This window comes from Poecilia reticulata, linkage group LG9, assembly GCF_000633615.1.
Source record: "Poecilia reticulata strain Guanapo linkage group LG9, Guppy_female_1.0+MT, whole genome shotgun sequence".
Lineage (NCBI taxonomy): Eukaryota > Metazoa > Chordata > Actinopteri > Cyprinodontiformes > Poeciliidae > Poecilia > Poecilia reticulata.
In genome coordinates, this window is record NC_024339.1 from 19,697,197 (window position 1) to 19,724,720 (window position 27,524).

At 40.1% G+C, this 27,524-nt stretch overlaps 1 protein-coding gene across 1 annotated transcript; it reads right to left on the minus strand.

Moving 5' to 3' along the window:
- Positions 1 to 14,566: 14,566 nt before the first annotated feature.
- On the minus strand, positions 14,567 to 25,342 carry fem1c (fem-1 homolog c). The gene is made up of 6 exons (XM_008418432.2): positions 24,003 to 25,342; positions 18,850 to 19,019; positions 18,551 to 18,739; positions 17,860 to 18,371; positions 17,430 to 17,606; positions 14,567 to 16,445 (listed from the first exon to the last, which is right to left on the minus strand). The coding sequence occupies exons 1-6, from the start codon at positions 24,544 to 24,546 to the stop codon at positions 16,181 to 16,183; spliced, it is 1,857 nt and encodes a 618-aa protein (XP_008416654.1). The 5' UTR covers positions 24,547 to 25,342; the 3' UTR covers positions 14,567 to 16,180.
- Positions 25,343 to 27,524: the final 2,182 nt, after the last annotated feature.

Consider the following 27,524-nt stretch of genomic DNA (forward strand, 5'->3'; position numbering starts at 1 on the left):
ATGAACTATAAGCTTGAGACGGTCAGAACATATTCAGCTTTAGGTTTCACTCACACCAAGACGTCTTATCATACTGAGCTACAGTGATTTGGGCCAAGTTATTTGGCCTAAAATATGAATCTGACAAGAGTTTTGAGGGCCGAAAGAGCTCAGAGGGCTCTATGTTTGCTTTCCATTACTGCTACATTCAAGCCTTTCTTCCGTGGACCCTCCAACTCCCAGTCAAAGAGAAGCATTGTCTTCCCTCACAAGTTCACAAACAGAAGGATAGTTAATGTCCTTTCTCTTCTTTGAAATCTTTCAGACGTGCTGTGTGCAGTGGAGCTCCTAGATTCACATTAAAAATAGTCTTGCATGAAGATAAAAAGGATAAACCTCTCTATTAGTAGTCAAGTATATAAAAACAACAAGTATCAACTTCAGAAAATGTTGAAATGGTCATATGACGTCAATCCTAGCATAAACTTTTGTTTTGTTGAATGTCATTTGGAGTACAACGAGAAGGTCACACATTGAAATAATCGGATTTCACTTATTCAAATTTCAAGTCAAACTTCGGGAGACACTTTAGCTGATTTTTCCATCTTGATGATAAATTTCAGCTTCCAAGAGCTTCTTGAACCCACTGTCAGTGGTCCTGAGTTTCACTCTGCAGAGGGGGAGTAAAACAGAAAGCTGATCACACTTCCAACCATGTGATGTTTACCCGTCTGATTCACCACAAGGAACATTTCCCTGTTTGTACCAGTCGCTGTTAAAGTTGTGTTCACAACCAAACAGATTCCCGTGAAAAGACGACGACACGGGTCCTTATCTCACTGGAAGTGACGCAACGTGCTTTCCTCATACAACATGTGCGAACTTTGTTTTTGTTTTGCTGCTTTATTTAGATCCAAGGGGTTCAGAAATGTTTTCAAAATAAACATTGATATGCTGCACTTTATTACCAGCATGAAGACAAAATACAGACCCATCCAATAGATTTGAATATTGTTGAAGTCCTTTTATTTCAGTAGCACTAAGTGAAACACATTATATAAATCATTTACACACAGATGAATGTTTGAAAGGCTTTATTTTAGTTCATTTTTAATACAGGAATGTAGCTTTAATCTAAAGATGTACTCTTAATCTGATAAATAAACCTCATCTGAACACGTATTTTAATTTATTGAATATCACTGCAGATGTACACACAGGTTAAAGAGCTGAACTTCTCTAAACTTTTATTCAGATTAGCTCGATAATAATGTGTAGAGAGCTTAAATGTATATTTGTCCATGGGTTAGCAGCTACATCCAAGCTTTAAGTCTCCAGGCACAATGCAAAGTATCAGAAGAAACGGTGCAAAGCGTTATTATTTGGTCTTTTTAAAATAATGTACTCTAAAATACGTCTTAACTTTTTGCATCGAGTAAAAACTCTCATGTCTTCGACCGTGTCCCACAGCTGTGAAACGAAACATGAAATTGAAAATAAGTGGGTCGGCCTCACCATCAGAAAAGTGAGTAACCTAAAAATGATTATTTGCCATCATGGGATTCACAAAATCTGATCAGTGCAGTTTATTGCAAAACCTGCTGACCATATTAAAAACTAGCAGTTGAAGAGACGACTAAATGCTGATAGTTTCATTTTCAAACATGTTCTCAGTAATCCTGCGTCCACTGTCCCACACAGACAGAGGGTGCAGAGAAACAAAGGCAACCATTTTGCACTGCAATAGGTTGACTTGTTTAGAGCTAGATGGGCTTGTTAACTGAGCTGAGGATAATGAGTAGCAACACGGGACGAAAGCCAGCCAGTCTGTGTCCAAAGGTAAGAAAATCTCCCGTCTGACACCTCTGAGCTCAATAATTAACACATATTCACCTGCATTGAGAGGTGGACGACTATTTGATCAGATAAACTGCTCTTCACATGCAAATAGTGGAAAACTTCTTACATGTTTTCCTTCATCTTTTACTCTCTGTTTAAGCTTATTTACCAGCCTTTCTCTGTGCGCTGCAAGTCTGACAGGACAAACTCAGACAGCAAAGCAGCGCCATGTGATCATCATCATCATCCTCGCTGGCTGTTACAGCCAATCACATTTCAGCAAAATGTTGCGAGCAGCTGTTGAACAACGAGCAGCAGATGGTCTTCCCTCCTCTCGTCTCTGGGTTTCCTGCGAGTTGATTAGGCTTCAGCTGGAGGAAAGTGAATGGAGGTTCATGTAGAGCCTGGGGGCTGTTTCACAAAGCAGCTAAACTTGTGCTGCTGTTGGTGTTTCCCTCTGAGTGTGTGTGTCGCAGGTAGAAAAGGAGACGAGTGTTAAACCGACAGAGATGACCTGCTGAGCTTAGAGGAACTGGTTGCAGACATGCCACTCAGGACTCACACTGGACATGTGTGTGCGTGTGTGTGTGTGGATTTAATGAGCAGCCTGGGTGCTTTAAAGTCCAAGGCTGCTGGTGCTGCTTCCCCTCCGGGGTGAGGATCGAGTCAAACCAAGGGTCTTTCTTATGAAGAAAGCAATTATTCAAAGGAACTAAACTTATTTTTTCGATTATGATCTTTATCTTTTATTTTCCATAAGATACTACATTAAAAGAAACAGATTTAACGGACTCCACAAAGACTTTTCTTCACAGTGAAGTCGTCTGATTGCGGCATTTCAAAGGTCAAACTGTCGGTGCAAACTGCTCTCAGAGTAAATTGTTACAGCAGATACTTTTTTTGTTCTCCTCCCCCTTTGCCACACCTTAACTTTTTCTAATGAGGAAGCAGCAGACAGCAGACATGATCAAAGAAACGTGCTGCACATTCAATTCCAGATTTAATTACCTCAACTTCTCAGGCACGCCCTGGTTGAGACGGCAAAAGGCAGAGAGTGAGGCAGAGACTCTGACGTCAGCACCGTGGGGCTGGTGAGAGGTGAACAGAATGTTATCCACGTTTTGCAAGATAAGACCCATTGAATTCCTCTTCTGGACTTTAGGTGTAACCTTTTTTTTGGAGAACAGCGCGTTGCTCTGAACACACCGTCACCACTGTGAAACTTGGTGATGGCAGCATTATGCTGTGGGGCAGAGAAAGCGCAACTAGTCTTTGTTCACTTCAAGATGGGAAGAGCGAATATGAGGCGTGTAATGGAAAATTTTATAATGTGCTCCTCACCCCTCTTCTTCTTTAGGTATAGTCTTATCAGGAGATTGGTCAAGCTGCTCTCCAGACTTATGCAGTGTCGTATAACAGCAGGGGAGAGCTCCTTGATCCTGGAGACTATCTAAGTGTTACTTCCCCATCGTAGAACGTATCTGCCCTCTTTAGCATGAAAGAACATCCCCCCATATCCTTAACAATAGACAAATGGCCAGACCATCTGTGTTGGGCTCCACAGAATTCCATGTACATAACAATCAGGGATTCACACCTCTCGTCCAATCAAGCCTCTCTTCTCCGACCAGAACCTGTAAAAGGAAGTCAGATCCACTGTTGGTCACAGCAGACTTGATGGACTCCTTTGACTCTGTATTTCTGTTCTCAGCTCACAAGGTTTTAATAAATTTCTTATTTCTTCTCATCCAGACTCTTGTTAAAGTAATTTCTTCCATGACAGTTCCTGAAAATAAAAATGTAAATGGTAAATGTTCTGCTTTCAGCAGAAACCCAAATATTGTAATGTATAGTAATGGTTTACATCAAAGCATATTCATATGTTAGAATAGTTCTGTCCAAGTCTTAACTCTGTAAGTCCTGATATAACAAATATGGACCTTGTGTTTCCTATGTGTCACTTTCCTTTCCTTACACAGTTATTCACTACTTTATGTTTATGCATCATCATAAAATCCCAACGAAACACATTGATGTTTGTGGCTGTGAGATGACAGAATGTGGAAAAGGTCAACAGGTGTTAACGCTTCTCACATACACTATAAAAAAACAGGAAATGGGCAAAAGTTAAGGTTAAAATTGCCTCTACATCCCATCAAATATTTGGAAGTCCCTTCTTAGAATAAAGGAAAACAGATCTGACACAGGACCTGAGAGTTGCAGCATCCTTGTTGATACTGCTATTCTATTTTATATGATGCTTTGACAACTGTTCAACTTTTTTTATTTTAGTGCATGTTTTACAGACAAGAAAAATACAATTGTTGGCAACTGGATTAAAAATAAGAAAAAGAAATCTGACTGAAACCTGCAGAAAAAAATTCGTTGAAACCGCTCTAAAATCATGACTCTCGCGCTGCATTGTTGAACGAAAGGAGACAATAAGGACAAAGTGATAATATGACATCAGATGTGGAGGTGAAGAGTGGAATCGGTGCGACATGTGACCATGTGACTCCAGGAGGCAGGAGCATCCAGTTCACTGTCTGGACACTGGATCTGTCCCTGCCTGCACCAGAACAAACACTGTTGTCACTCTGTTGTCACTCTTTGTGTCAATTATCAACTTCTGATAGGTGTGTGCGTGTGTGTGTGTGTGTGTGTGTGTGTGTGTGTGTGTATCAGTGCATTTTCACACATGCAAGTATTGTGTGTGCCGACAAGAATAGAGAAGAACAGAAAACAAACAGCAAAACCTGTGCGTTCGCAGCTGAGGTTGTGATAATGGCAGCTCTTATATCTGCAGCACATGGCGCCCACATACTCAGGTCTGTGATTGATTCACGGCGCAGCCACACAGAAACACTGGGGACGGTGCAGTAAGTGGTGATTAGAAAGAACAGGAGGCACCTTGTGGAAATTATGGATCCTCAAAAGGAGCGTAGGCTGCCCCGATGAGTCACCGCGGCTTTGTGGCAGATGGTTTGGCAACAAATGTGGGCATAGCCGAGCATTTAGGCCAATCAAAGAGGAACTGTCGCCGTACAAAGCTCCACTTGAAGAATGAAAGTGAATAGATTCGATATAAAACTGAATAATTCCCTGCAGTGCAACTGGAAAGAGAATGGAACTAAATGTTTTGAGATAAAGAAAAGATAAAGACAGAAGATGATAAAACCAAACTCCCACGCCAATGTTTTCAAACTGTGAGAAACGAAAACAATTCTGAAGAGCTTTTATATGTCGTGTCCTGATTCTGAGCTGTTCTCTAGCCCATAATCAACCAAAAAGCATATGCTCCTTTTATTTTTGATCAAATAGCGGGTGAACAGAACAGCCCATTCATGCCCCGGAGCTCTCCGTCATTTGCATTTCATTATCATCTTCGTTTATCTAACTGTGCAGTTAGAAAATGTGTGCCAGGAGCTCAGTAGGTGAAGCATCGGGTTTAAAGTGGCTTGGATGAGTGATAATTACCAAAGTGTGTTGAACAGACATGTTAGAAGTGTGACTCAGTTCAATTATTTGTTGGTGTAGCTTAAATGCTTAACTAAGAGAAAACTGGATTTTTTTTTTTTTTTCCTTTTGGACTTTGAAGACGTTTTATTCCTCAGCTAAAAAGTTTCTCCAGCTCTGATCATGTTGGAAACAGTTGGAGCTGGTTGAAGGATCATACCATTAAGGCCCATTAAGGCCAGATGAGTCACTGAACACGGCTCCATCCTGCGAGCGTTTTGGGTGACTTGAGTCACTCGAAGAACGCTTCCTGACATGTCGAGTCGAGTTTTGATCACATGCGTTGCGTGGCTCAAGGTGTGACTGGTCGTGTAAACCCCTGGGGAAAAGAATCACAGCTGCACACAAAGTATTAGAAAACTGGAGTTGCCACCTCCTTTGTTTTCTAAGTGTTTTATCTTAAATGCGTCTATCTTGGTTTTTGAAGAATCTGTACATTTGTATGGATGATTAAAAGTTTATGAAATGAGTTAATATTTTTTGTGTATTATCATGTTAGTAATTGGAATTTATGAAAAAAAGACAGACTGTGTTTAAATAACAAGTATCTTGTGTCCAAAGAGGACAGGAGGAGGAATTTTTTGTTGTTGCCAATTGTTTTGGCTCGCCCAGGCTTTTATTAGGCCTCCCAAAAAACTCCAAAACTCAGATGGAGAAAAAGTATGTTTAAGAAAACTGGGGAGAAAATACAATTAAGCACTTTGAATAGTTTTCTTATTAACTTAAGCAATAAGTCCCTATGTGACCCTCAGTGTGGTCATGAGAAAGACGTGTATTTTAAAAGATGCGCATTTTTAACAATCTGAAAAACTCTAGTAGAATAACAAAGAAAAATTTGAATTCAATGAAATAATCGGGAAGATTCTTTCCAAGAATTTAGATAAAAATGGAAAGGTAACACTTTATTTGAAGGGGGTGAATAAGACTGACATGACACTGTCATAAACATGACATAACACCTGTCATGAACATGAATAAGCCTTCAAGAATATTTATGACTGTTGACGGTAAATTATGACACTTTTAATACAAAGTTGACATTATTCAAAATGTCGTTGTTATGACAACTTGACATTAACCAAGAAATCATTACTGATATAAATTTGTTATAAAAGTATTACTGATTGCACTTTAAAAACTTGGCAACTTTATGTTATTACAGGTAAAGTTTAAACAGTAATTAAACAGAGATTGCAAGAAGACTGGAGTTTAGGACTAAGACAAACTGATTTTAAAAAATCACAAAGCCTCCACACATCACATTGCGCTCGCAAGCTAGATGTTTTTTCATCTGGCAACATTAGGTCCTCAGTTAGGTCACGTTGAATAAGTCTCACCTGGTCTCTATGTCACTGACCACCTTCCCAGTATTTATAAGGATTATTAGTTTCAGTCATTCCTCGTGCAGCATTCATCCTTCTGAAGAAATCTACCAATAAGGGTAAAACTAGTAAGACTTCATGGCCTTTCAGACTGTGGCTCCTAAACTGAGGAAGATTTTGGTCCCGTAGTTTCGGTTTGCTGATTCTGTGGATGCAATTAAATACCTGTTAAAAAACCATCTTGTTATATATCCGGCTTTTATGTTATGGTGTTATTGTTTTTCTTTATATTATTGTAAACTTTAATGTGAATTATGTTCCACAGAGTTTTATGACTTTGAGTCTGTGAAAGGTGCATTATAAATAAACGTTGCCCACTAGATTCCTGTTTTGCCTTCTTCACCCTTCACCACTTGTTCCCTCTAAGATTTTTCTTGCTTTCTGTTTCCTTCATTTGAAAGTGTGAACTTTCGCTGATTAAATATTCACTTATTACCCAACACTGCCTGCCAACCACCTGCTGCCTCAGTGCATTTCACTAATCAAATCACAATATATACATGGTCGGGATCAACTTTTTCACCATCTGGTTGAAACCGTGAACATATCTCTGTCAAAATACGTAGAATATGCATATAAAAATTTTAATATGCGTTAAGTTTCATTTTATAGTGTTGCTTTGCATTTTGTGTTCTAGTACAAAAAGAGAAAAGAACTCTTTCAATAAGAATTAAGTGCGGCCCTTTGGTTACCACGCCTTGACTTTTCCTGTTTTTCATGATTAAACATTTGTTCTTGTCTTGGCGAGTTCATTCATCACCGAGCACGAACAGGAGGGATTCATATATAAGTGACTGTTTTTGATGTGAACCATTTGACCCTCCCCTATTAGCCCACCTCTGTAAGCAAAAGGTTTCCGATAAAACTTCCACATGGAGAGAGTTTGTTTGTCTGCTGCAGTTTATGCGCCGGTTACTCCTGAAAACGATTCCTCAAGGGCATAATAATATCTTCGAAGACTCATCGCCGCATAGCAATTAGCTCCAGCTGCTGCTGAAGCCTCTGTCAAAAGAGGATACGATTGCATGTGTTGCTCCCATGTGTGCTGATTGTGTGTATTTGTTGTTACAGTCACTGCGATGGCAGCTAATTCTCCCTCTATTTTTATGAGTCTTGCTTTGACAGCTGGCTGGAGGTGGAAAGTCCTGCTGCCAGTGTGCTGGGAGAGCAGACACCACTCTCACACATCGCACACACATGATAATCTTTTACTGTCTCACAAACACACAGTTAGCACAGGCTCCTGCTCCAATCGGTGCGTGTGTGTGTGTGTGTGTGTGTGTGTGTGTGTGTGTGTGTGTGTGTGTGTGTGTGTGTGTGTGTGTGAGAGAGAGAGACAGAGATAGACAGATCGAGGAGGAGATGAGTGTGTCCAGTGCAGACCAGTATCAGGTTCAGACCAGTGATCCCTGTGCTAATACCCAGCTTTTCTGTTTTAGCTGCAGGGTGTCTTATGTAATCAGAGACTTTTTTTCTTTTTTTTTCCGGACCACTTTCACTGTCACCACCTTTTTTTGTTTTGCCATCAAATCCAAAGTGATAGGTTGTCAGAGCATCAAAGTAAATAAGAATGCAAAGTGCAGCACTCACGACATATCTGTCTTTGTTGCACTTTGTGTCAAAGGGGACGCCGATGATAGACGTGCGGCCTTCCAGCTCGAATGTTTAAAAGAGTCAGAGGGAGACGGGCTGTTGAGCGGCTTATCAAACCGATCTGACTCTAAAATATGTTTGAACACACAAGCATGCAAACAGAGAAGCATCCTGACTGGCTTCAGTGTTTAAACCTTGAGTATTGGCCAGTTTCTTTGACTTTCCAGTGAGCTGATAAACATTATGCAGTCAACAAAATAAAATACCTGATTTCATTCATAGAAAGCAGAATATTTCTCTATGTTCATATGCTATACACTGTTACACAAGACTCCTACACACTTTTCTTTAAAAAAAGTTTTTTTTACATTAATTGTAAATCGTATGTGGAAAATCTTTAAGTAACTTCAGAGCAGTATAAAACTGAGACGTGCCAATAAATGTAGGTACTGGGAAAAGTTTTTTTGCTGGTCACAGTTTGGTTTATTAAAGAACTGAAAGGACTGTGTGAAAGGGTTTATCGCACTTCTGCAGAACAACTGAGTCACTGTCCACACAAAATTCACAAAAAAAAGAGAAAAAAATTTGTTGCACTCACAAGTCCTAAATGCTAAAGTTCCTGACGTGTTTGTTGATCTTCACATAAAATAGAAACTATGACAGAAGTATGCGGGGGAAAAAACGGCACGATTTAAGAAATAAAAACCTAAAAGTGAGATCTGCTATTACTTTGTGTGATTTTCATACATTTTGTATAATTCTTCTTACATATTGAAAATAAGCCCAACAAAGAGAAGTAATGGTTTATGAAACCCACATGACCTGGAGCCAGAAAGCCTCACAGTTTCTGAGCAAAGAGACTTTTGGTTTTTCTTTGCCTTTTCACTAACAGTCCCAGTCCAACTATTCCACCTTTTAGCTACTGCTACTTTTATGGTGGTTTCTAATACAACTCTTTTAATTTGCTCTCTTAACGTTTATATTAATATTAAACTACATTATTTGTTCTAATCAAGTAACTTTTCAATCCAACCTCCATGAAATCTCTCTTCTCAGCGTCCTCTGTTGTTTGTTGCATTTGCACCTTTTTCAAAAAAAATAAAAATTCCAAACAAAAAACACGATTCTTGTTGTCTTAACTTGCAGAAATTGCCTGAGCTGCTCACTACTTCAGAAATATGTGGTTTCAAAAGCTTAAAGGCCCTCTGCATCAAACTGAACAATAACAAAAAAAGATTTTCTTTAATGTATACATATGTTCTTAGAGATGCATTTTTATATGATTAATATCTCATGGCGCCATGGCCAAGGAAAATCCAAAAGCACTCCACCAATAGAAACATTAAATGTTGTGTGTCAGCTGTGCCCCTAAACCTTTTCAGCAGGTCCAGTCCAACAGGCTTCCCTATTGTTGTGCTCAGGGTACCTTCTGTCTGCTGTAAGCTGCTTATTACAGTAGAGATCCAAGGTACAATGTTGTCTAATTAAAGAGCTATTTCTGTTTCCTCTGGAGTCTGGATGTCATATGGTAAGCTCAATGTCAAAATGTTATGATATTCTTTCCATAAAGCAAGTAATATGAAGTTTGGCATATACTTATTTTTAGGACACAGAAGGAGTGGACCCTCCATCCATGCAAGATCCAGCTCTGGATATTAGCCATGGAAACAAAGAAGTTGGATATTCTTTGAGTTTGTAAAGGTATAAATTTATCCACGACAATCAAGGTTAAAACAGCAGAAAAGAGAAAAACATCTCACATCAAATAATAATAGATTTAGTTGGATCAGAGCAGCTGCTGCTGCTTTTGTCGTCTACCGTTCGGCAAACTGGCTCACTGACTGACTGAAGCTGACTGAGAGACACGTGAGGGCAGACTGAGACACGGGGAAATCAAAAAGTGTGTCTGGTGTCTGAGGCGTGTTCACCTGCAGGTACAGAGAGACGCCTTATGTAGGACAGCTTTCCAACTGGGCTTTACTCAGACCTAAATATAGACGGGACAGAAGTAGGCCGAGCGGATAGTTCTGCCAAAAGGCCTTAAAAAGGAGCTGTGAATCGAGGTCTTTCACACAGTGAGTAAGAATCAGGTTTGACATGCTTATTTTGTGTTTTGACAACACGAGATGCAGAAGTTGTTTACTCTCGTTCAAATGTTATGTTGTTGATTTTGCTTAGAAACGATCTAATTCTTGCTTTTACTGCTGAAACAATTAACAGCAAGGCAGCATTTTGTACAACTGAATGAATAAATAAAAAAAATGTTTTTAGCCTTCTCCATGGATGATATACTAAAAACTACTTGAGATGTTTTGCATTTAAACCTTTTGGTCACAAATGAAAAAAAAAAAAAGATAAAAGCGTTTATTTATAAAAAAGAATCCCAAAACAGAGAGTACCTTATTAAAATCCTTTCAACTTGAATGCAGTTTGATGAGCTTTTATGTAATGCACAAGCACAGTGTAGTGCAGAATTGTGAAGAGGAATAAAAACCATACCTGATTTTTAAATTTACATTAGAAAGAAATTTGTTTTCACGTCCCACAATCCATTTTGGAGCAAACTAAGTTGCAGATCTTTGGGGTTTTGTTAGATAAGCCGTAGTCACCTAGAGACAGAACCTGTTGCTCATTCTTCTTCTAAAACTAGTTCCACCTCAGTCAGATTGGCTGGAGAGTGTCTGTGATCACTTAAGTATTTCCACAGATTCTGAACTGGATTTAGTGCTGTGCTTTGACTAGGCCATTTTAGTACACTGACAATTATTTTAGCTCTGGTTGTATTTTTAGAGCTCCTGAGCAGGTGCCTCAGTTTTATCCATTCTGCAGTTTCTATCAGGTTTTCTAACAGGTTTTCTCCCAGGTTCCCCGTTTACCTCCATCCATCTTCCCATTTGACCAGAACAGTCCCACAGCCTGATGTTGCAGCTACCGTGTTTCATCATACAAATGCCATGTTCAGGGTGTTTTCTGCCACGTTTGATCAAAGATTCTCATGTGGATCACATCTAACCTTCTATTACCCTTGTGACAAACTAAGACTGTTTTTTCTGACTTTCTTCACTTTTCTATAAATGCCAGAATTGGAATGCTTCTAAAAGGAATGCCTTCCTTGCTCAGTTTGTTTGTATATGCGGATGCTGTTGCCTTGGTAGCATAGCAACTGGATGATGGATTGACCACAGCTCTATTAGACATTTAAAGCTTGGAAAATTGTTCTATTATCTTAATTATGCTTTAGAAATCTCCGCAACCTATTTGTTATGCTGTTTGTTCACTAATGTTTTCTGGCAAATTCAGTTAGTTTAGATCAAGATTAAAGTAAGCAAAGGAGGAATCTACTCACTAATTAGATTTGCTATCAAACTATTTCGGAGTTTGATAGTAAACGAGTAAATGGACTGAACGTGTGTGCATACAACTGTATACAGATTTTAGTTTTTTAAAAAAAGTCAAAATCCTTTTCCTTCCGTTACTTTCAGCATTACGTGAATTCTCTACAATAACTCAATTTTACAACGAATCAAATTTAGCCAGTGAAAGGATTTTACTCATGTAGTGAAGGTGTTGAGAACAACTTTAAATTCTGGTATAGATGTCCTTTTGGTTTTGCTTCCCTTCCATAATATTAAACGCCTAAAGTCATTGTAGATGTTGCTCGCTTTGAAAGATTCATGCTTTTACTTAGCAGTGATTACGCTTATATAGCAACATTGTGCAATTTAAAACAATCTTGACTGAATGCGCATCCCGCAGAGAAGAATAGGCTCAGTGTTTTCCGCTCTAACCCCCTCGCAACCTTTTCAGGACGGAAGCTTCCCATCTGCTCCTCTATTCCCGGGACTTCATGGGCAACCCGGTGACTCACTACACCCACTCTCTGCCGGAGCTGACAAGTGATTTTCAAGAAAATCTGGCTTTTATGTGTGCACAGTCTTGCTCATTTCAGCTGCACTCCCCTCTTCCTCTGCAGCCCCCCATCCCCCTTTCTGTTCCCTCCTTCGGCTTTGCCACCATCTTGAGGGACGTGGTGCTGACACCGCTATAAATCTCCATGTGTATGGAAAGTGGGGCAGGACTGCACGTACACTTGCATGTTGCTGCGACAAGGCTCGACTTGTTCAATCCAGCCACATGCATCCAGCATACTTAACAATTACCTTCAAAGAGGGATATTTACAGTACATTCCTGCCAAGGGAGATGTAGGTCAGCTGCAGCTTCTGAAGGGAGAAGATGAAGAGCAGGAGGATTTTTCTCTCTCTGCTCCAAAAGATGATAGGAATGTCTTTTGTATCTTATGTTGTTGACCTGCTGAGTAATGTTTGTGCGAGTCAAGCAGGGCGTGATGTGTGATAAAGCAGTTTACCGACACTTCCCCGAGCAACCGTGCCAGTAAATGACATGGACTTTAAAACTGAGCCAAAACTGCTTATACCTTTTGCCTCACTTCCTCCAGCCGTCTGATTTCTTTAGGCCAACCCAAGTGATCTACGTTCAAAATGAGACGTCAAAAAAAAAAAAAAAAAAAAAAAGAAGTGGAAATCCAGATTAAAGAAAACAAGAGATGAGCGGCGTTTGAAGCATCTCCCCAAACCAGCTTTGTCCTGCCTTGGAAGTCAGCTGCGCGCGCACACACACTGGCAGACATGGCCAAACCACATTGTTTGTGACTCATTAAGAAATCCCCACTCTCTGCTTTGTTAGAGATCCTGGCAGTGATTCATTTCTGAGCGCTCGGGAGGGATAGGTGTGACATTCTGGCATCGGCTACTGCTGTCTGTGTGGAGGAAGCAGGGGGACAGAGCTTCAAATGCCAGACACGAAGGTGGCCTTTGAAAATTGTTCATCTGGAATGGTTTTCAGCTGGGTCACCTTTTTTACTTGCAAAGCTTGTTTGGTGTGGTTGTTGGACAGCAGCAAATTATTTTGTATGTTTTTACTACATTGCATGAAAACGGTTCCAGGGATCGCAGTAAAATAAGCTAATAACCGGCTTCTATAAAAGGTTGTTTTGGGGTGTATTTATGATTAAGATTTTGCTTTTAAATTTACTTAAAACCAAAGGAAGGGCCTAGGCATGTCCCAAATAGAACTGACCAACAAAAACCAGTAGTAGAGTCAGTGTTGGGGAGAAGGGAAGCCACAACTAGTCATTAAAAATGTTTAAAATAAATTTAAAGTTAATAAAGCAGTAGGAGTTTTTTTCCCTGCAACCTTCGTCTGTAAACTGTTAACTGAAGTATAACTGAAATCTCAAAACAGTAGCTTGAAAACAAGGACAAGTTATTGTCAGAATAGTATTTCAGCTAACTGCTATATATTTAAACAAATGTCAACAGAAGGAAGAGAGGTTTATCAGACTGTAGCTGAATGCGTGGAGTTAAATTTATCTTTACAAACAAAGCACATCTCTGGTAATGCATTTTTTTTTTTACAATTTTGCAGCTCTTTTAGCATTGCTAACCCATAATTTAAGCAATTTATTAAAGATGTTGTGACAAAATTCAGGCATATAGATGTGGATGTATTCGTATCATCAGATCAGCAATTCCCTGATTTTAAGCTTCTTGGCTCAGTGTTGGCCAATCGGCGAAAAATCCATAAGCGAAAACCCACAAAAAAAAAATCTCAGCTCTGCTGCAGGATAAATGTATCGACTAGTCTGCGTTGTGAATCATTTGACTGTTAAAGGCAATTCAATAAAATCTAATAAGTCTAGTTAAATATTGAACTCAAATTAAACAAGTTTTATCAAACAGGTGATCAGCTCAAGACCAACCTGGAAACTTCTTTACTTTGCAAGATCGCTTCACTTTTTTTAATTTTACATTACGAACACACATTTACAGATAGTTCCTTGTGTGCTCTCCATTTCTGTCTTCATGGGATTCCTTGTTTTCACAAAGCAGATGAAGCTTTGTGCAAATCACATCATCTTTTCTGGCATAAAAGAACAAATTGCTTAAAATCCTCCCTTCGGGAGCGTGGGGGGGATACTTGGTGTCTTTGTTCAGAAAGAACATCAGGGTTTTTTTGTTTTTTTTTTTAAAGCAAAAGCACCAGAAATATGAACCAAGAGACACCCAATGAAATTATGTTTGTGTTCTGCTCAGGCTTTTTAAGAATATGCAACATTTTAAATCCCAGTTAGTTCTATTAAAGCCAACAAATACTTAAGGATAAAATATTTGAAGCAGAAAAACAGTAAAACTCACAAACGGCAAATACTCTGAAAGAAAGAGATTTGGTCAAGACGACAAGTGCAACATGGTTTTATTGTCAAACTGGTAATTAAGATATGAACTTGATTAATGCCATATCAAATCTTAATCTCCGCTGTAGTAAAGTGCCGATCAAATCGAGTTGCCCTGGGTGCCCTAGTACATTTTCTGTCTGGTTTGGAACTGCAATATGAAATCCTACAAATTATGAAAAGCCCTTTTTCCCCCTCCCTCCTTCCTCTCAACCCACATGTCTAGAGCTGATATGTGCAAACATGATGATCACAAAGCTTTACTAATCTGTGTATTGAGGCATCTTCTTCACTCCCTCGTTTTTCAGTCCTGGTGCTCGTACAAGACGTACCAGCTGCGGTCTGGTGGGAGTCGTCATGGGAGGTCTCCCGCGGTGACGGGCTGCACATGCACAGCGAGGCAAACGTTAGCGAGCTAACCCGGACTTCTCTGCCGCTCGATCGGGTCGGATAAAATTTACAAAACTAAAATAAACGGTGCCGTTTAAAGGCCAGCCGCGCGCGAGCGTCGAGAGGTCACTTTTGTGTACGAGCCGGCACTCTGGAGAGTTCGGCCTCTGCGGTTTCTCAGTGGCCGTCGTGTGCAATATGGAATCTTCATGAGCGCCACTACATTAAACGCCTGCTCTCAGTTTGTGTAACTCTTCGAGAAAAAAATAAAATAAAATAAAAAAAATTACGCATACAACAACGCATGGAAAACACACACCCGCACGTCAGTCGCTCAAAAATCGTTCACTCTTCTCACAGAGTCAGCATTATGGTTTCACCTCCACCCGACAAGGCGGATTACGAAAGGAAGCAACAAAGTAAACGAAAAAAAAAAATAAAAAAAACCTCATGAGATATTGCACAGACAAGTGCCGGCACAGAATACAACAGTCTCTTTCCAACAGCCCAGCCTGTGCATAGAAAAAATAAAGCACTTATGGTGTTCACACACTCCATCCCCCTGTCCCCATTTTGTAAAGCTTTGTTACACATCAAAGTGGGAAAGACTAATGACTGTAAAATCTACTCCACTCAGCAGAAAAGAAAAAGAACAAAACCTCTGTGTGTTGTTAAGAGTACAAAAAAAAAAAACCTGATGATGGCTGAGGAAGAGTCCGGGTCCGTTGGCAAAAGTGAGGGGAAAAAAGCAAAAACCTAAATAAGAACAGTAGTAGTAGGCTGAAGACTGGAGAGGAGAGAAGCAGGTGATGTCGAGACTGGATGAGAGCCAGCATGGAGAAAAATCTCTCAAGTTTCATTCAATAAATAGCATTGTGGAATATGAAAAAAAAAAAAAAAAAATTCCTCAAGCAAAAATATGTAAATCCCTCTGTTCAAGTTCATTAAGAGAAACAACCGGTTATAATCCATGTTGCACTGTGATTCTAATACATCCCCACCGACTGATGGTGGTCAGCGCTGCGGCTCTATCGGCGAATTCAGTCCATCCTGGTTAAGTTGGGTATTTAGTGTGAGTTTCTTCTAGCAAACCAAACCCAGATAACMGTCCGTTTTGTTTTGTTTTTTTAAACACCCTGTGGGTTAAGCGTGTGTAAAGCTCCTTGACGTATACAGTCAGCTCCCGCTCCGCTTTCTGTCCCTCGCGACCCCGTTACTGTACAATCATTATCTGTGGAGCAAGACGAAGGCTTCCAGCTTCTCGGGAATGTTCCCCCGGTAGTGGAGGCTGTGCTTGATGATGGCCCTGGCAGCGAGGCACTGCAGCGTGGTGTGGTTGATGGGCTGGATGACGTTCCGGGCCAGCTCCTTCTCATCCAGGAGGTCGCAGGCCGTCTGCTGGAAGGCGTTGGTGCTGTCGAAGTGATTCCCGCAGGAAATCAGCAGGTTCATGATGTCGGGGTGACCGTTGGATGCGGCTATGTGGAGGGGGCTGCGGGGAAAAAAAAAAATGAATAAGATTGTTAGACTGTGCCACAAATTCATTCCCGACAGGGTCTACAAGCAACTTGCAACAGTATTTACACCTGCAGGCTCAAATTTCAGGACATTTTAAAAGTCGACCACAAACAGAATCACACAGCTGAAGTTACTGGGGGGGAAATGTGGCTCACAATATTTTGTTCAGAAATAAAATGTGAACAGTGTGAGCTGCCAATGCATACAAGTCTGCTTTGGAATTTCTCGACCAGCTTTGTACATCGTACATTTACAGCACTGTTAACCATGTTACTGTCAGTTATAAAAACATTGTACATGTCAAACATGACTTGACTTTCCTTGTGGCTCTTTCTGACACGCTGCACGTCATCACAATGTTTCTTCACTGAACCTTTAACAACATTCTGAGGAGTTTTAGACTGAGAAGTAGTTCATGTGATTATCTCGGCAGGTGTTTGCCAATTGCTGCTGCCACTAGTCTGGAGGAGTTAAGTGGGGGAGATGTTACAGTCCCCGCGACTCCCCCACACGGAGAGTTTCCTCTGCATATTTCAAAATGTGTGGCCAATTAGAAATTGAACTTTTTATTGCTTTCTTTCAACAAAGGACTTCTGCAGGCACTCTTGTATAAAGATCACATTGTTGGAGAGCAAAAACAGGCAACAGATTCGACCTCTTCAGCAGCTCCTCCAGAGATCCCATAGGCCTCTTGCAGATTCCGATTTATTCTCAATACAACTTGAACCAACTAAAGAAATGAAATACAGAAATGTATGCCAAATTTCCCCATCCATTTCACAAATGTGCAGTCCTTACTATTGGTCTATCACATACTGTAAAGCTACAGTAACATACATTTATACTGCGCTTATAGAGGCGTGAATACTTTTGCAAGGTAGTGCATCAAGCCTTTTATTTATTTATGTCAGCTACAGAGGAACAATTTAGGTCAAAGTGTTTTCAGTAAAAAGCGGACCTGTTGTCGTCTTCGTCCCGGCTGTTGACATCCGCCCCGCACTCGAGGAGGATGGACGCCACCGTCAGGGAGGGAAACTTGCACACAGGGTAGCGGCCCACGCAGGTGGTGTTGCGGTCCACTGCCAGGTGTAAAGGGGTGAAGCCGTTCTTCCCACACGGCTGGAGCTTCAGGAACCTAAGCGGGTAAAAGTTTAGAAGCGCTGCGTCAAAAACACTCAAACAGCCATGAGTCATTAATCTTATGAAGGCAATCTGGATGTTGAGACTGAATCATAGCTTTTTGGGTATGAATGACAGAAAAGTTCAAAGACCTTTGATGAGAAAAAAGTTACACTGATCCCATTTTATAAGCAAAACTGAGTCATTGTACAACAACATTAAGTCAGAGAATATCACTTGAAAATGATTTTTCTCATTCTGCCACATACCTGTAGATGGTTTCCTTCTTGAAATGGTCCTGCTCTGCGGTACACGGCACCTTCTCCAAGAGACAAATGAGGTGCAGGATAATCGACAAGGCTTTGCTGAGCTGAGCGGGGTCAGGCGGCATCGGCCCGATCTGTTTGACCGCCCGCTCTATCTCCAACACGCTCTTGGTCAAGATTCCCATCAGGTCCTCGAAGGAGACGGACGTCCCCAGGAGCCCCTTGGCTCTGTCCTGCAGCATGAAGGAGAAGAGCTCGGCGAACGACAGCAGGCTGGAGGTCGTCATGGGACTCAGCGGGTCCAGGTTGTTCTGCTGCATTTCCAGGGCGTACTTCCACAGGTTGATGCAGCGCTCGAAGTTTCCCGAGTCGGCGTAGACGGCGCCCCGGTAACGGATGTAGTAGGATGTGTCTGGATGCTGGGGGCCCAGGATCCTCTCCCGGATGAGCAGCGCCTGCATCCGCATCTCGTCCGGGTCGGAAATCAACCCGTCCAGCTCCTCCCCGTTTGTGACCTGAAAGGAAGATTTCAAAAACTTGAATATATCTGGGAATATCACCATGGTGAAAGCACCACAGACTCTTTTTTTTTTTAAATGAAATGAGAAACAATTCCTAATCAAAGTTTAAAGCAGTCTCTTTTACTCAGCCTCCACTTCTTTAAAACCCGACAATCAGTAAAAATAATCCTCACCTCTTTAGCATAGTCGTAAGCCATGATAAGCTGCTTGGGTTCCGGTTTGTGGACAATGTTGTTACTGTCTGTGTATCTCAGGTCCATGGCTCTCTTCCAATACTTTAACGCTCCCAGCAGATCTCTCTTCTTGTCGACGAACGTCGCTCCCAAAAGCTCCAAGGCATCAATTCGCTCCGTGTGACTCGTCTGCGGGGGGGAAACAACGCGGCTTTTCCAGTAAGTGATTCAAAACACAAACTCTCACGTTCTCATGCTGACAAAAACGCCTCGCACGGCTATCGACGGAAAAGGCTGACCTGCTGGTGCGTCGTCAGGTAGTCTACGATGTTCGTGTGGCCGGTGACGCTGGCAGAGAGGAGCGGAGTCATGCCGTAGCCGTCCCGCTCCATGGTTGCGCCGTACTGCAGCAACATCCGCATGATCTCCAGGCTGCCGGACTCTGCGCAGTCATGCAGCGCCGTGTTACCTGAGATCAGAGACGACGCAGGCCTTAAAGTCAGGCTGTAGGCTTATTTACATAAAATCAGAACATTAAAGAAAATGATGTTGCGTCACTACAGGCTGCTAGGAATTAATCCCATCAGGCACAATTAATAAACATCTTTTCATAAGGGGTTCAATAACGCTGGAAAATGTCTTTAGTCTCAAAAGGAAAAAAAAATAAATAAATAAAAATTGTACTTTTGTAAAATTGCAGCAACAGAAATGAAGCACGTCTCGCCTTGGTTTTTATTTGTATTAACATTTTCTTGGTATTTTACCAAGAAAATTTACCAAGTATTTTACTGTCAATTTTATTATCCATCAACTTAATTTCATTTCTTATTATATGATTTATCTACCTATGATTATTTAATTATTGTGAGGCACTTTGGACAGCCGAGGTTGTTGTAAATGTGCCATTTAAATAAACTTTGACTTGATCTGTGAACTGCATTTTGTTTACGACTCTGCCATCTTGTACCATGGCGTATAAAAGTATTTATCTCTGATGTTTTCTCAGTTTATCATCTAACAACCAAAAACTTCTATGCATTTCTTTTGGATGTTATGATACTCCAACAGAAAATGATGATGATGTACAAGAAAAAGAATTAAGTTATTATTGAACACATGAGCGAAAACAATAATAATTTTAAAAAAGTTTACTAATGCACCAAAAATAAGATTTAGTGTTGCCCAATTTAAGCTAAATATTTAATTGCAATAATAATACAACACCATAATCAATGTCCCCACCACTGGTTGCTGGTGTCCATTTAACTGGCTAAATGTTTGGTTTGCAGATCTTCAACGAATGACACCTAAAATGTTAAATCCTGTCACATATTGTAGCCAAGCTGTCCCTCGCGACTGCGATGCTGCAGAAAGATATTGATGACAACAGCGATTGGATGCATTGATCAGATCTAATAAAACCCAGAGCAAAACTGCTACTTTCAAAAGTCGCCCACTTGGTAAACAGAGTCCACCTGTGTGACTTCCTGTATACATCTGGTCTCTGAAGGCCTCACAGACTTATCAGAGAGCATTTGTGAGCACACAGCATCATGAAGACCAAGGTCAAAAGCAGAGAATGTTATGGAGAAGTTCTAAGAAGGTTTAGGGGAGAAAACAAAATAAAAAAAAACTACAACCCAACTTTGAGTTGTCTGCAAGATGTTCAATCTGTACCCAAAATAAGAGCATGGCACAACTGCAAACTTGGCAAAGAGATAGGCTAAGAAAGGAGACCATCAATTAGAGAAGCAGCCAAGACATCCATGATAGCTCTGCAGAAAACCACAGCAGCGGCTGACAGGACAACCTCTGGTTGTGTTCGCCACAAATCGGGCCTTAATGGAGGAGTGGCAAGAAAATAGCTCTGCAGTTCCCCACAAGCTATGAGAGAGAAACCGCAAACATACATCTGGTCAAATGAGACCATCTGGCCCAAATGCCAAAAATAAGCTAAACTAATATTGTATATCACCTAAAAAATAAAAAAAAAAGGAAAACTGAACAGCATGTCTATTAAGGAACACATTTGTGGAAGAATCATGTTGTGGAGATTGTTTTCCTCAGAAGGAAGAGGAGATGTTTTCTCTTTTTGCCCCTTCTTCAATTTTACATTTGCATTTAATCATATAAAACCCTGATGTGTATAAAAACACATCATTAACACAAAAAGCAAAGACAGAAGACAAAACAAAAAGGTATAAATACTTCAACAGCCCAACAGACTTTAGTTTTCAAAACATCTCAATGTATTTTTTTGAATATTTTTATCTTGCCCATTTCTATTGAACATTTGCTAACCCACTAACCTACAAATGGGTCAAGCATAAAAAAGGTAAATAAATCTAAAAGGAATGGACTAGAGCTGTTCGCACACACACACACACACACACACACACACACGCACACACACAATGTCATCTTTTAATACTTTTTCCCCCCAGACAGTCTCTGTCACAGAGACATTTTTCCTTCTATTTCTTGGGAGTGCTACAAAAAGTCTCTTTACAGTTTCTAAATTGTAACAAAAATAAAAATCCTTGATTAGCTCCACTGATGCCGTCTTAAAATATCTCGGTCTTAAAGGGCTGATCTTTGAGAAAAAGGAGCTTTTAACCAGATCAAAAATAAATCTTTCCAGAATTAAACCCACTACAATTTCTGCAGTAGATGCATACGTTTTACTTTTATTTTAAAAAGTAGGCAACCATTTAAATGCACTAAAGAGCCACCTGCATCTTTTTCTACATCTATTATTCAGTTTTCAAGCAAACAAAAAACATACAAGTTCGATTTAGTGGTTTATGGATAAGCTACACCTGAGGCTCCAACTGGATCAAAACAAACCTTTCACAAAAACTTTGACAGCAGTTTAATATGACCGAGCTACAGGAGGTTAAAATGTCCAACATGTGTGATTGAGAGTTTCACAACTTGATTGCAGAAACATGCTTCGTATATTAGGGATATTGCATAAAGAATAAGGTAATATTTTTCCCTTATTTGGCCCTAATCATGCAGCTGCTACATCTAAAAAAGTAAAAATAGTGAAGATATGAAACTCTCAGAATTTCAGAGGAACTTTGAAAACAAAGGCTGACTGTGGAATATTTGAAAGCAGAAGCTAAGCCTCAACACCAACAAGTTATTGAGAAACTAAAAAGGAGGAAAAAGCACCGATTTGATGACAGACTAGAGGTTTGCTTGTTATTAGGTGATTTCTATTATTTGACTCAACCACTTTTTACTAGCTTACTTAACTAGCACTGAGCCAATCAATTTGTTTTTTTCCAGAAAGAAGTCGCTCATTATAAATGTAATGGGTAAAAAAATTTACCAATGATCACAGCTGTATTGGTAAAGGAGCATGCAGCTCCTGTTCAAACTCACTGAACAGAAATTAATGTTGCATCACCCATACGCTGCAATTTAATCAGGCGAGCTGAAGGTAAGCTGTATTAGTAGTGTTGTTTTTTTTAATGTGTAGGAGGTGGGAACTAATAATATATGTGCCTGCTTGCAGGTTTGTCACTGTTCTGCAGGATTTACATGAGGATTACACGATGGAGACAGATTTTGAGAAATGCAACTCTCATGTCAAGCCTTTACCATTCCAAAGCACCACTTATTTGGTGCACACACTGTATGTTACATTAAGTTGTACAACAAATAAAGGACTGAGGTTCATGTAATACTATAATTTGTAATCATATACTATTGTCATGATTTATGAGTAAATAAATGTCCTGTGATCGTTCAGTGTTTCTGGAACTCCAAGTGAAAACCTAAGTTTGAAACTTCAGACACACCCAGACAGAGACAGAGCTGACGTAGCTTTCCATTGTGAAACCAGAAGTTCGTGTTGGTATGCTGAGTCATTTAGGCCAGAAATACGCAAGTGCATCTCCATTTTTGCATCATATGACATCGTTTTAGAAACTCTGTGGTGGTTCTGGTTCATTTTGATGAATTAATCTGGCTAGTTTTAGAGGCCAATATTGCCATCTCGTCTTCTCTGAGGTCTGACCTCCCAAAATCACAACACAAAGGGAACAGTTGTGCTGCTGGTTTTTGTGATTGGCATCAACAGTTTGAATCCAGCAGGAAAGGAATTAAAAGATGATCTCCCTTTAACCATTAATGGATATGATTATGTAGATTATCAACATCTAAAATATTCAAAACAAAATAAAGCATGGGAAGTTGAAGTTCCTAGGAGCAATACTACATGAGACCCTATTGGCTGATGTTTGCAAAGCAGCAAATTCAGAAGCACATTCATTTCCCCTGACACTGATTGACTGCACCTCCAAGAGAGGAGATGAGGAGGACATTGATGATGGCTTCTACAGTAGAAGACAGTTTTTACCGTCATTACTAATGCATATTAAGGTTTATTTGATGTTTGAACTATTAAAACAGGCTGTTATAAGGTGTTTTAGACAGAGTCCGCAGTATTCAATGATTTTAGCTAATCACAGGTAGTGGTGGTCCCCAAGCTCCACAACTATGAGGGAGACCAGCTCCAGTTTCTGCCTTCTGATTGGGCCTTTTTATCCGTTATCTCATGTTAGCACATATACACCAAAAACAAATTTCATGTGTGGATGCTTTTTTTTATAAAATCACACAAATTTTAAAACTATTAATTTAAGTTCTTTTCATCTCCATCTTCAATACGTTTTCCTTGTATCATTTTGAAAGCATTTTATCTTGACAAATGTTGCCAATATTGTTGTCTGTATGCGATCAGTTAAATATGATTAATTCTGACCCGATTCTGCTAGAGGCTAGTTTATGTTTAAAGGAAGTCGGTCCTTCCTACCGTCACCCCTTGCTTACTGGGGAAGAAGAGGGATTACCGCAAAGCAAATGACTTGATGTAACTGGGTAGGCTTCCTGAAGTTGAAGATTTTTTGATTTTTACCCATGATTCCAAAGTCTGCATTAGCTGGGGACAGACAGCACATGTAGTAGTTAGGCTAAAAACATGAGTGCATGAAAAGTAAAAAAATTACTTGTCAAATTCTGATGGGAAAAGACCAAATCTGGACAAAACTCAAATAATGTTAGTGTGCAGACAACAGCTGCAGACAGTAGATTGTCCATATGTTTACTTCTTCTGGGTTTATTAGTAATTGACTTATTTTCTGACAACAAAAAAAACAAAAGAAAAAAAAACTAAAATTTAATTAGGTTTTAGTCGATTTTGGTCAACTGCTTATTCCATTATACCTCCCCAAGCCCTGAGGTATACACAACTACAGATTGGATTCGATCAATGTTATTTTCTACATTCATACACAAATAAAACTGTTCATTTTGATTTTAAAGTCCATTTCTTGGACATTATATTATATAAAGAACCTGAAATTAAAAATACTTAGTCAAACACTAGCCTAAGACACCCAAGAAGGCCGAGACAGTCTAGTCTGTGTACTTTTGAGCTTACCTTTTACACTTTTCCTGTTGACATCCGCACCTTTCTCCAGCAGGTACTGCGCTATCTCTTTGTGGCCCTTGTAACAGGAAATCATTAGACACGTGTGTCCGTGTCTGTTGGCCACCTCCAGGTCAGCTTTGTGCTCTACTAGGTATCTGACGATGTCCAGGTGCCCGTCAAAGCAAGCTGCCCTCAGGGGCGTAGAGTTGGTGAGGGTCGTGCTGTTGACAGAAGCTCCGTGCCCCAGCAGGGACTGGACCACCTTCAGGTGACCCGCCGCCGAGGCAGCCCAGAGAGGGGGCGCTCCTTCTATCGTCTCCCCATCAAAGTTCACCGAGCCCCCGACCTCGACCGGAGCGCAGCAGCATTCCAGCAGGTACTCCACCAGGTCCAGGTGGCCGTACCGGGCGGCCATCAGCAACGGGGTGGCTCCGTTCGTCTTCTCGCCCATCAGCTTGGTGACTTCATGTCCATCTTTGTTCTCCAACAGTTTCTGAAGCAAACGGAGTTTGCCGTCCCTGGCCGCGTTATACACCGCCGTCTTTAAATCCATGTCTGACGGCGAGCTTCACGGTTGGGGTCAAAGGGTAATGATGTCGGTAAAACAAAGGGGGCAAGGGTCACTTGAAGCTGGGAACCCTTTGTTTACAACCTTCCAATTTCAAGCTAACGCTAAGCTAGTTAGCTTCCGTTTTCGTTATTAAGAGCCCAGAAAGGAACGAGGCTGTTAACAGATGAGCCTTAGCACTTTGGCATCAGTACAGTCGGTTATGTGAAACTTTACGTCTATTAATAACCGAGTCGTTTCAAACGACCCTTGATGATCAGGCGGTACATTTAACGACGAGCTAGCGAGTTAGCTAATAAACTTCCTTGATCGATGAAGCTCGAATACTGCTCTACTTTTCACCTCTTTACCGCTCGTCTGAGCGACTCTCTCCCGCTGGTGTATCTTCCTCTCCTTCGTCAGCTCTGTTCCCTTCGCTCGTCATTGTTCCACGGCATTTCACGGTTTTTATATCCTCCTTCTTAGGGCCGAAGAGAAGAAATTCACCCCCGCCCGTAATCCCGTGCTACTGCTGCGGCTGTTAGCCTAGCCTGGAAAAACGACCGAAAGAGTTGGGGATATCCCCCAGTGTCAGAGCGGAGTGTTTCTTCTCACAGGCGTCAAAAAACAAGCAAAAATCAAAAGGAAACGGATTCTACCCCCTAGAAACGGGGGGTTATACTCTTCCGGTGAAACCACTCAGCGAACTGACTCGCTGGAATATTTCCCAAAGAGGTAAAACGTAAATTAGGAGCCTAACCGCCCACGGGCAGACCGGATGATCACGACTCAGTTTCTGTCAAATCACAAGCTCAACGCAGTCGTTTCTCTCCTTAAAGGAGAATGACTGACGGGTCACTGTCCAATCACAGAACGCATAGCTTGTTACGTAGTCAATCGTAGGAAACTAAAGTCTAAAAGTGCATTGATCAAACTTTGGTAAAATATGTGGCTTACTAAAACACGAGTTTGGAGGAAGTAAAAATATGTGGATTCTCAGCTGAAATTTAAAAATCAGATTACAAAAAAATCTGATTAAAAATTGTTTTAAAAAATTCGGAATCCAAATAACATTTCCTCCTGCAACATTAAAAGAAAATCAAATGTATCAGTAGTGTCTTGCAAAAGTATTCACGCTGACTGAATTTTATTTTTTCATTTGTGATGCTACAATACTCGGATTTTCTAGTCCAACACAAAGAAACGCAGAATCGTGAAGTGTAAGGAAAATTCAGCATTTTTATTATTACAGGTAAGACCAAAAATGTTACTTTTGGCCAACATGCAAAGTACATTGTAAAATGGAAAACGTCTCTTGAACACACCATGATGAAACATGCAAATATTACCATGTTGTGGGAATACTGTAGGGACACGGCTCATGCTCTGGGTAGGAAAACATATTGAGCTGCCTATTGAGCAAACATGGAAGAAAAGTTGAAGAGACTACAGAACTTCATACTGCGGTGGAGGCTCTACCTCCAACTGGACAACGATCCTAAACATCCAGTAAGAGCAACAATGGAACGATTCAGATCTAGGCATATTTGTATGTTAGAATAACCCAGGCAAGGTCCTGGCCTAAATCCGATGGAGAATTTGTGAAAAGGCTTGACAATTCATTTTAACAGATGAAATCTTTCCCATCTGTCTGAGGATGAAGGATAGGCAACAAGTTCAGTGTATAGATGTGTAAAATTAGTAGACATATGTCAAATTATTTGCTGTTGTCACTGCAACAACTGGTGAACGTACTAGGCTGAATATTCATGAGTACCATACTTTTGAAAGAAAGATAAAAATCTATTTGCCTTAAAATCTTCTTTCCACTTCATAATTATGAAGTTTGTAACAGATGTAATGACTAAAGTTTACCTATATTCAAAAAATATAGTTAATATAAAAAAAAAGTTTGTTATATTTCAGTGCAATGAGATAACTTCTTGTAGGCAGCAGCAGAAATAAAAATAGGAAAACAGAGCATAATGAAACATAGTGTGACCTAAACAAGAGAAAGCAAACGGACATCATTTGTCTATTATAAAACCTTGATGTGTAAAAATGTTAATTGGTAAGGACAATATGGCAGGTTACATCAGCCTTTTAAAAGTGCAACACACTCCAATCCAACTGCGATTTAATATTTTTTGCATGTTTAAACGTAATTGTTGCCTTAGTTGGTCATTTATTTTTTTGTCCGAGAGGGCAAAGTAGTCTCAATTTAAAGTATAAACGTGTTAATCTTTTTCTACTGTCTTCCAAATGGGCAGTTATAACACTGTCTGACGACTTTTTCGGTAGGTTTGGTAACGCCGCCCCCTACAGGCTGAAAGAAAGATGACCAAGAGGTACGACTCTAAACTTAATGTGCCTTTCTTCACAAAATGCTAAAAAAAATAAAATAAAAAAACTGAAATTTTGAACAGAAATTTATTCAAATATCCCAGTAACTTAACATCCAAGAAACACCACAGATATAGTGACCTATCACTACCAGTGCATAAGGTTTTGAGAAACACCAACATTCCACCACACATCAGTATTTATCACAAGGTGACTAGAAAAGATGAAAAAACCAAAATGCAACTGCATATCTAAGATATTATAGTAAACCATTCAGGTGTTTTTAAATCATCTGTTCGATTCAATTAACACAAATGGAAAGTAAAATGAATAAAAACACTGGTAAAGCAGGTCGATAAATTATCAATAAATTTAAAGCCATTAAAATATAAAAGTAATAATGTCTTTTAGCTGATCTCATATCATTATGACTCTGCAACAAATCATTGATAATCCATAGGAAGGTTGTGTCTCGGTGGTGTGTGTGTGAACAAAAAAAATTAGTCTCAGAAAACCAAACCAATTTAATCTAGTGCAACAAGTTTACTCTGGAGTCAAAATCAAAATGAAACTAGAAATACGGGTGCTTACTGTTTATTTTGTAAACAATCCAATTAGCCAGCACAAGATTGATTCAAATT

Coding starts and splice junctions, on each gene's coding strand:
- fem1c (XM_008418432.2), bottom strand. CDS start 24,546: ATGGATTTAAAGACGGCGGTGTATAACGCGGCCAGGGACGGCAAACTC. Junction 17,607..17,859: donor AAGAAGGAAACCATCTACAG/GTATGTGGCAGA, acceptor TTACCCGCTTAG/GTTCCTGAAGCTCCAGCCGT. Junction 16,446..17,429: donor CGGGACGAAGACGACAACAG/GTCCGCTTTTTA, acceptor TTTTCCCCGCAG/CCCCCTCCACATAGCCGCAT.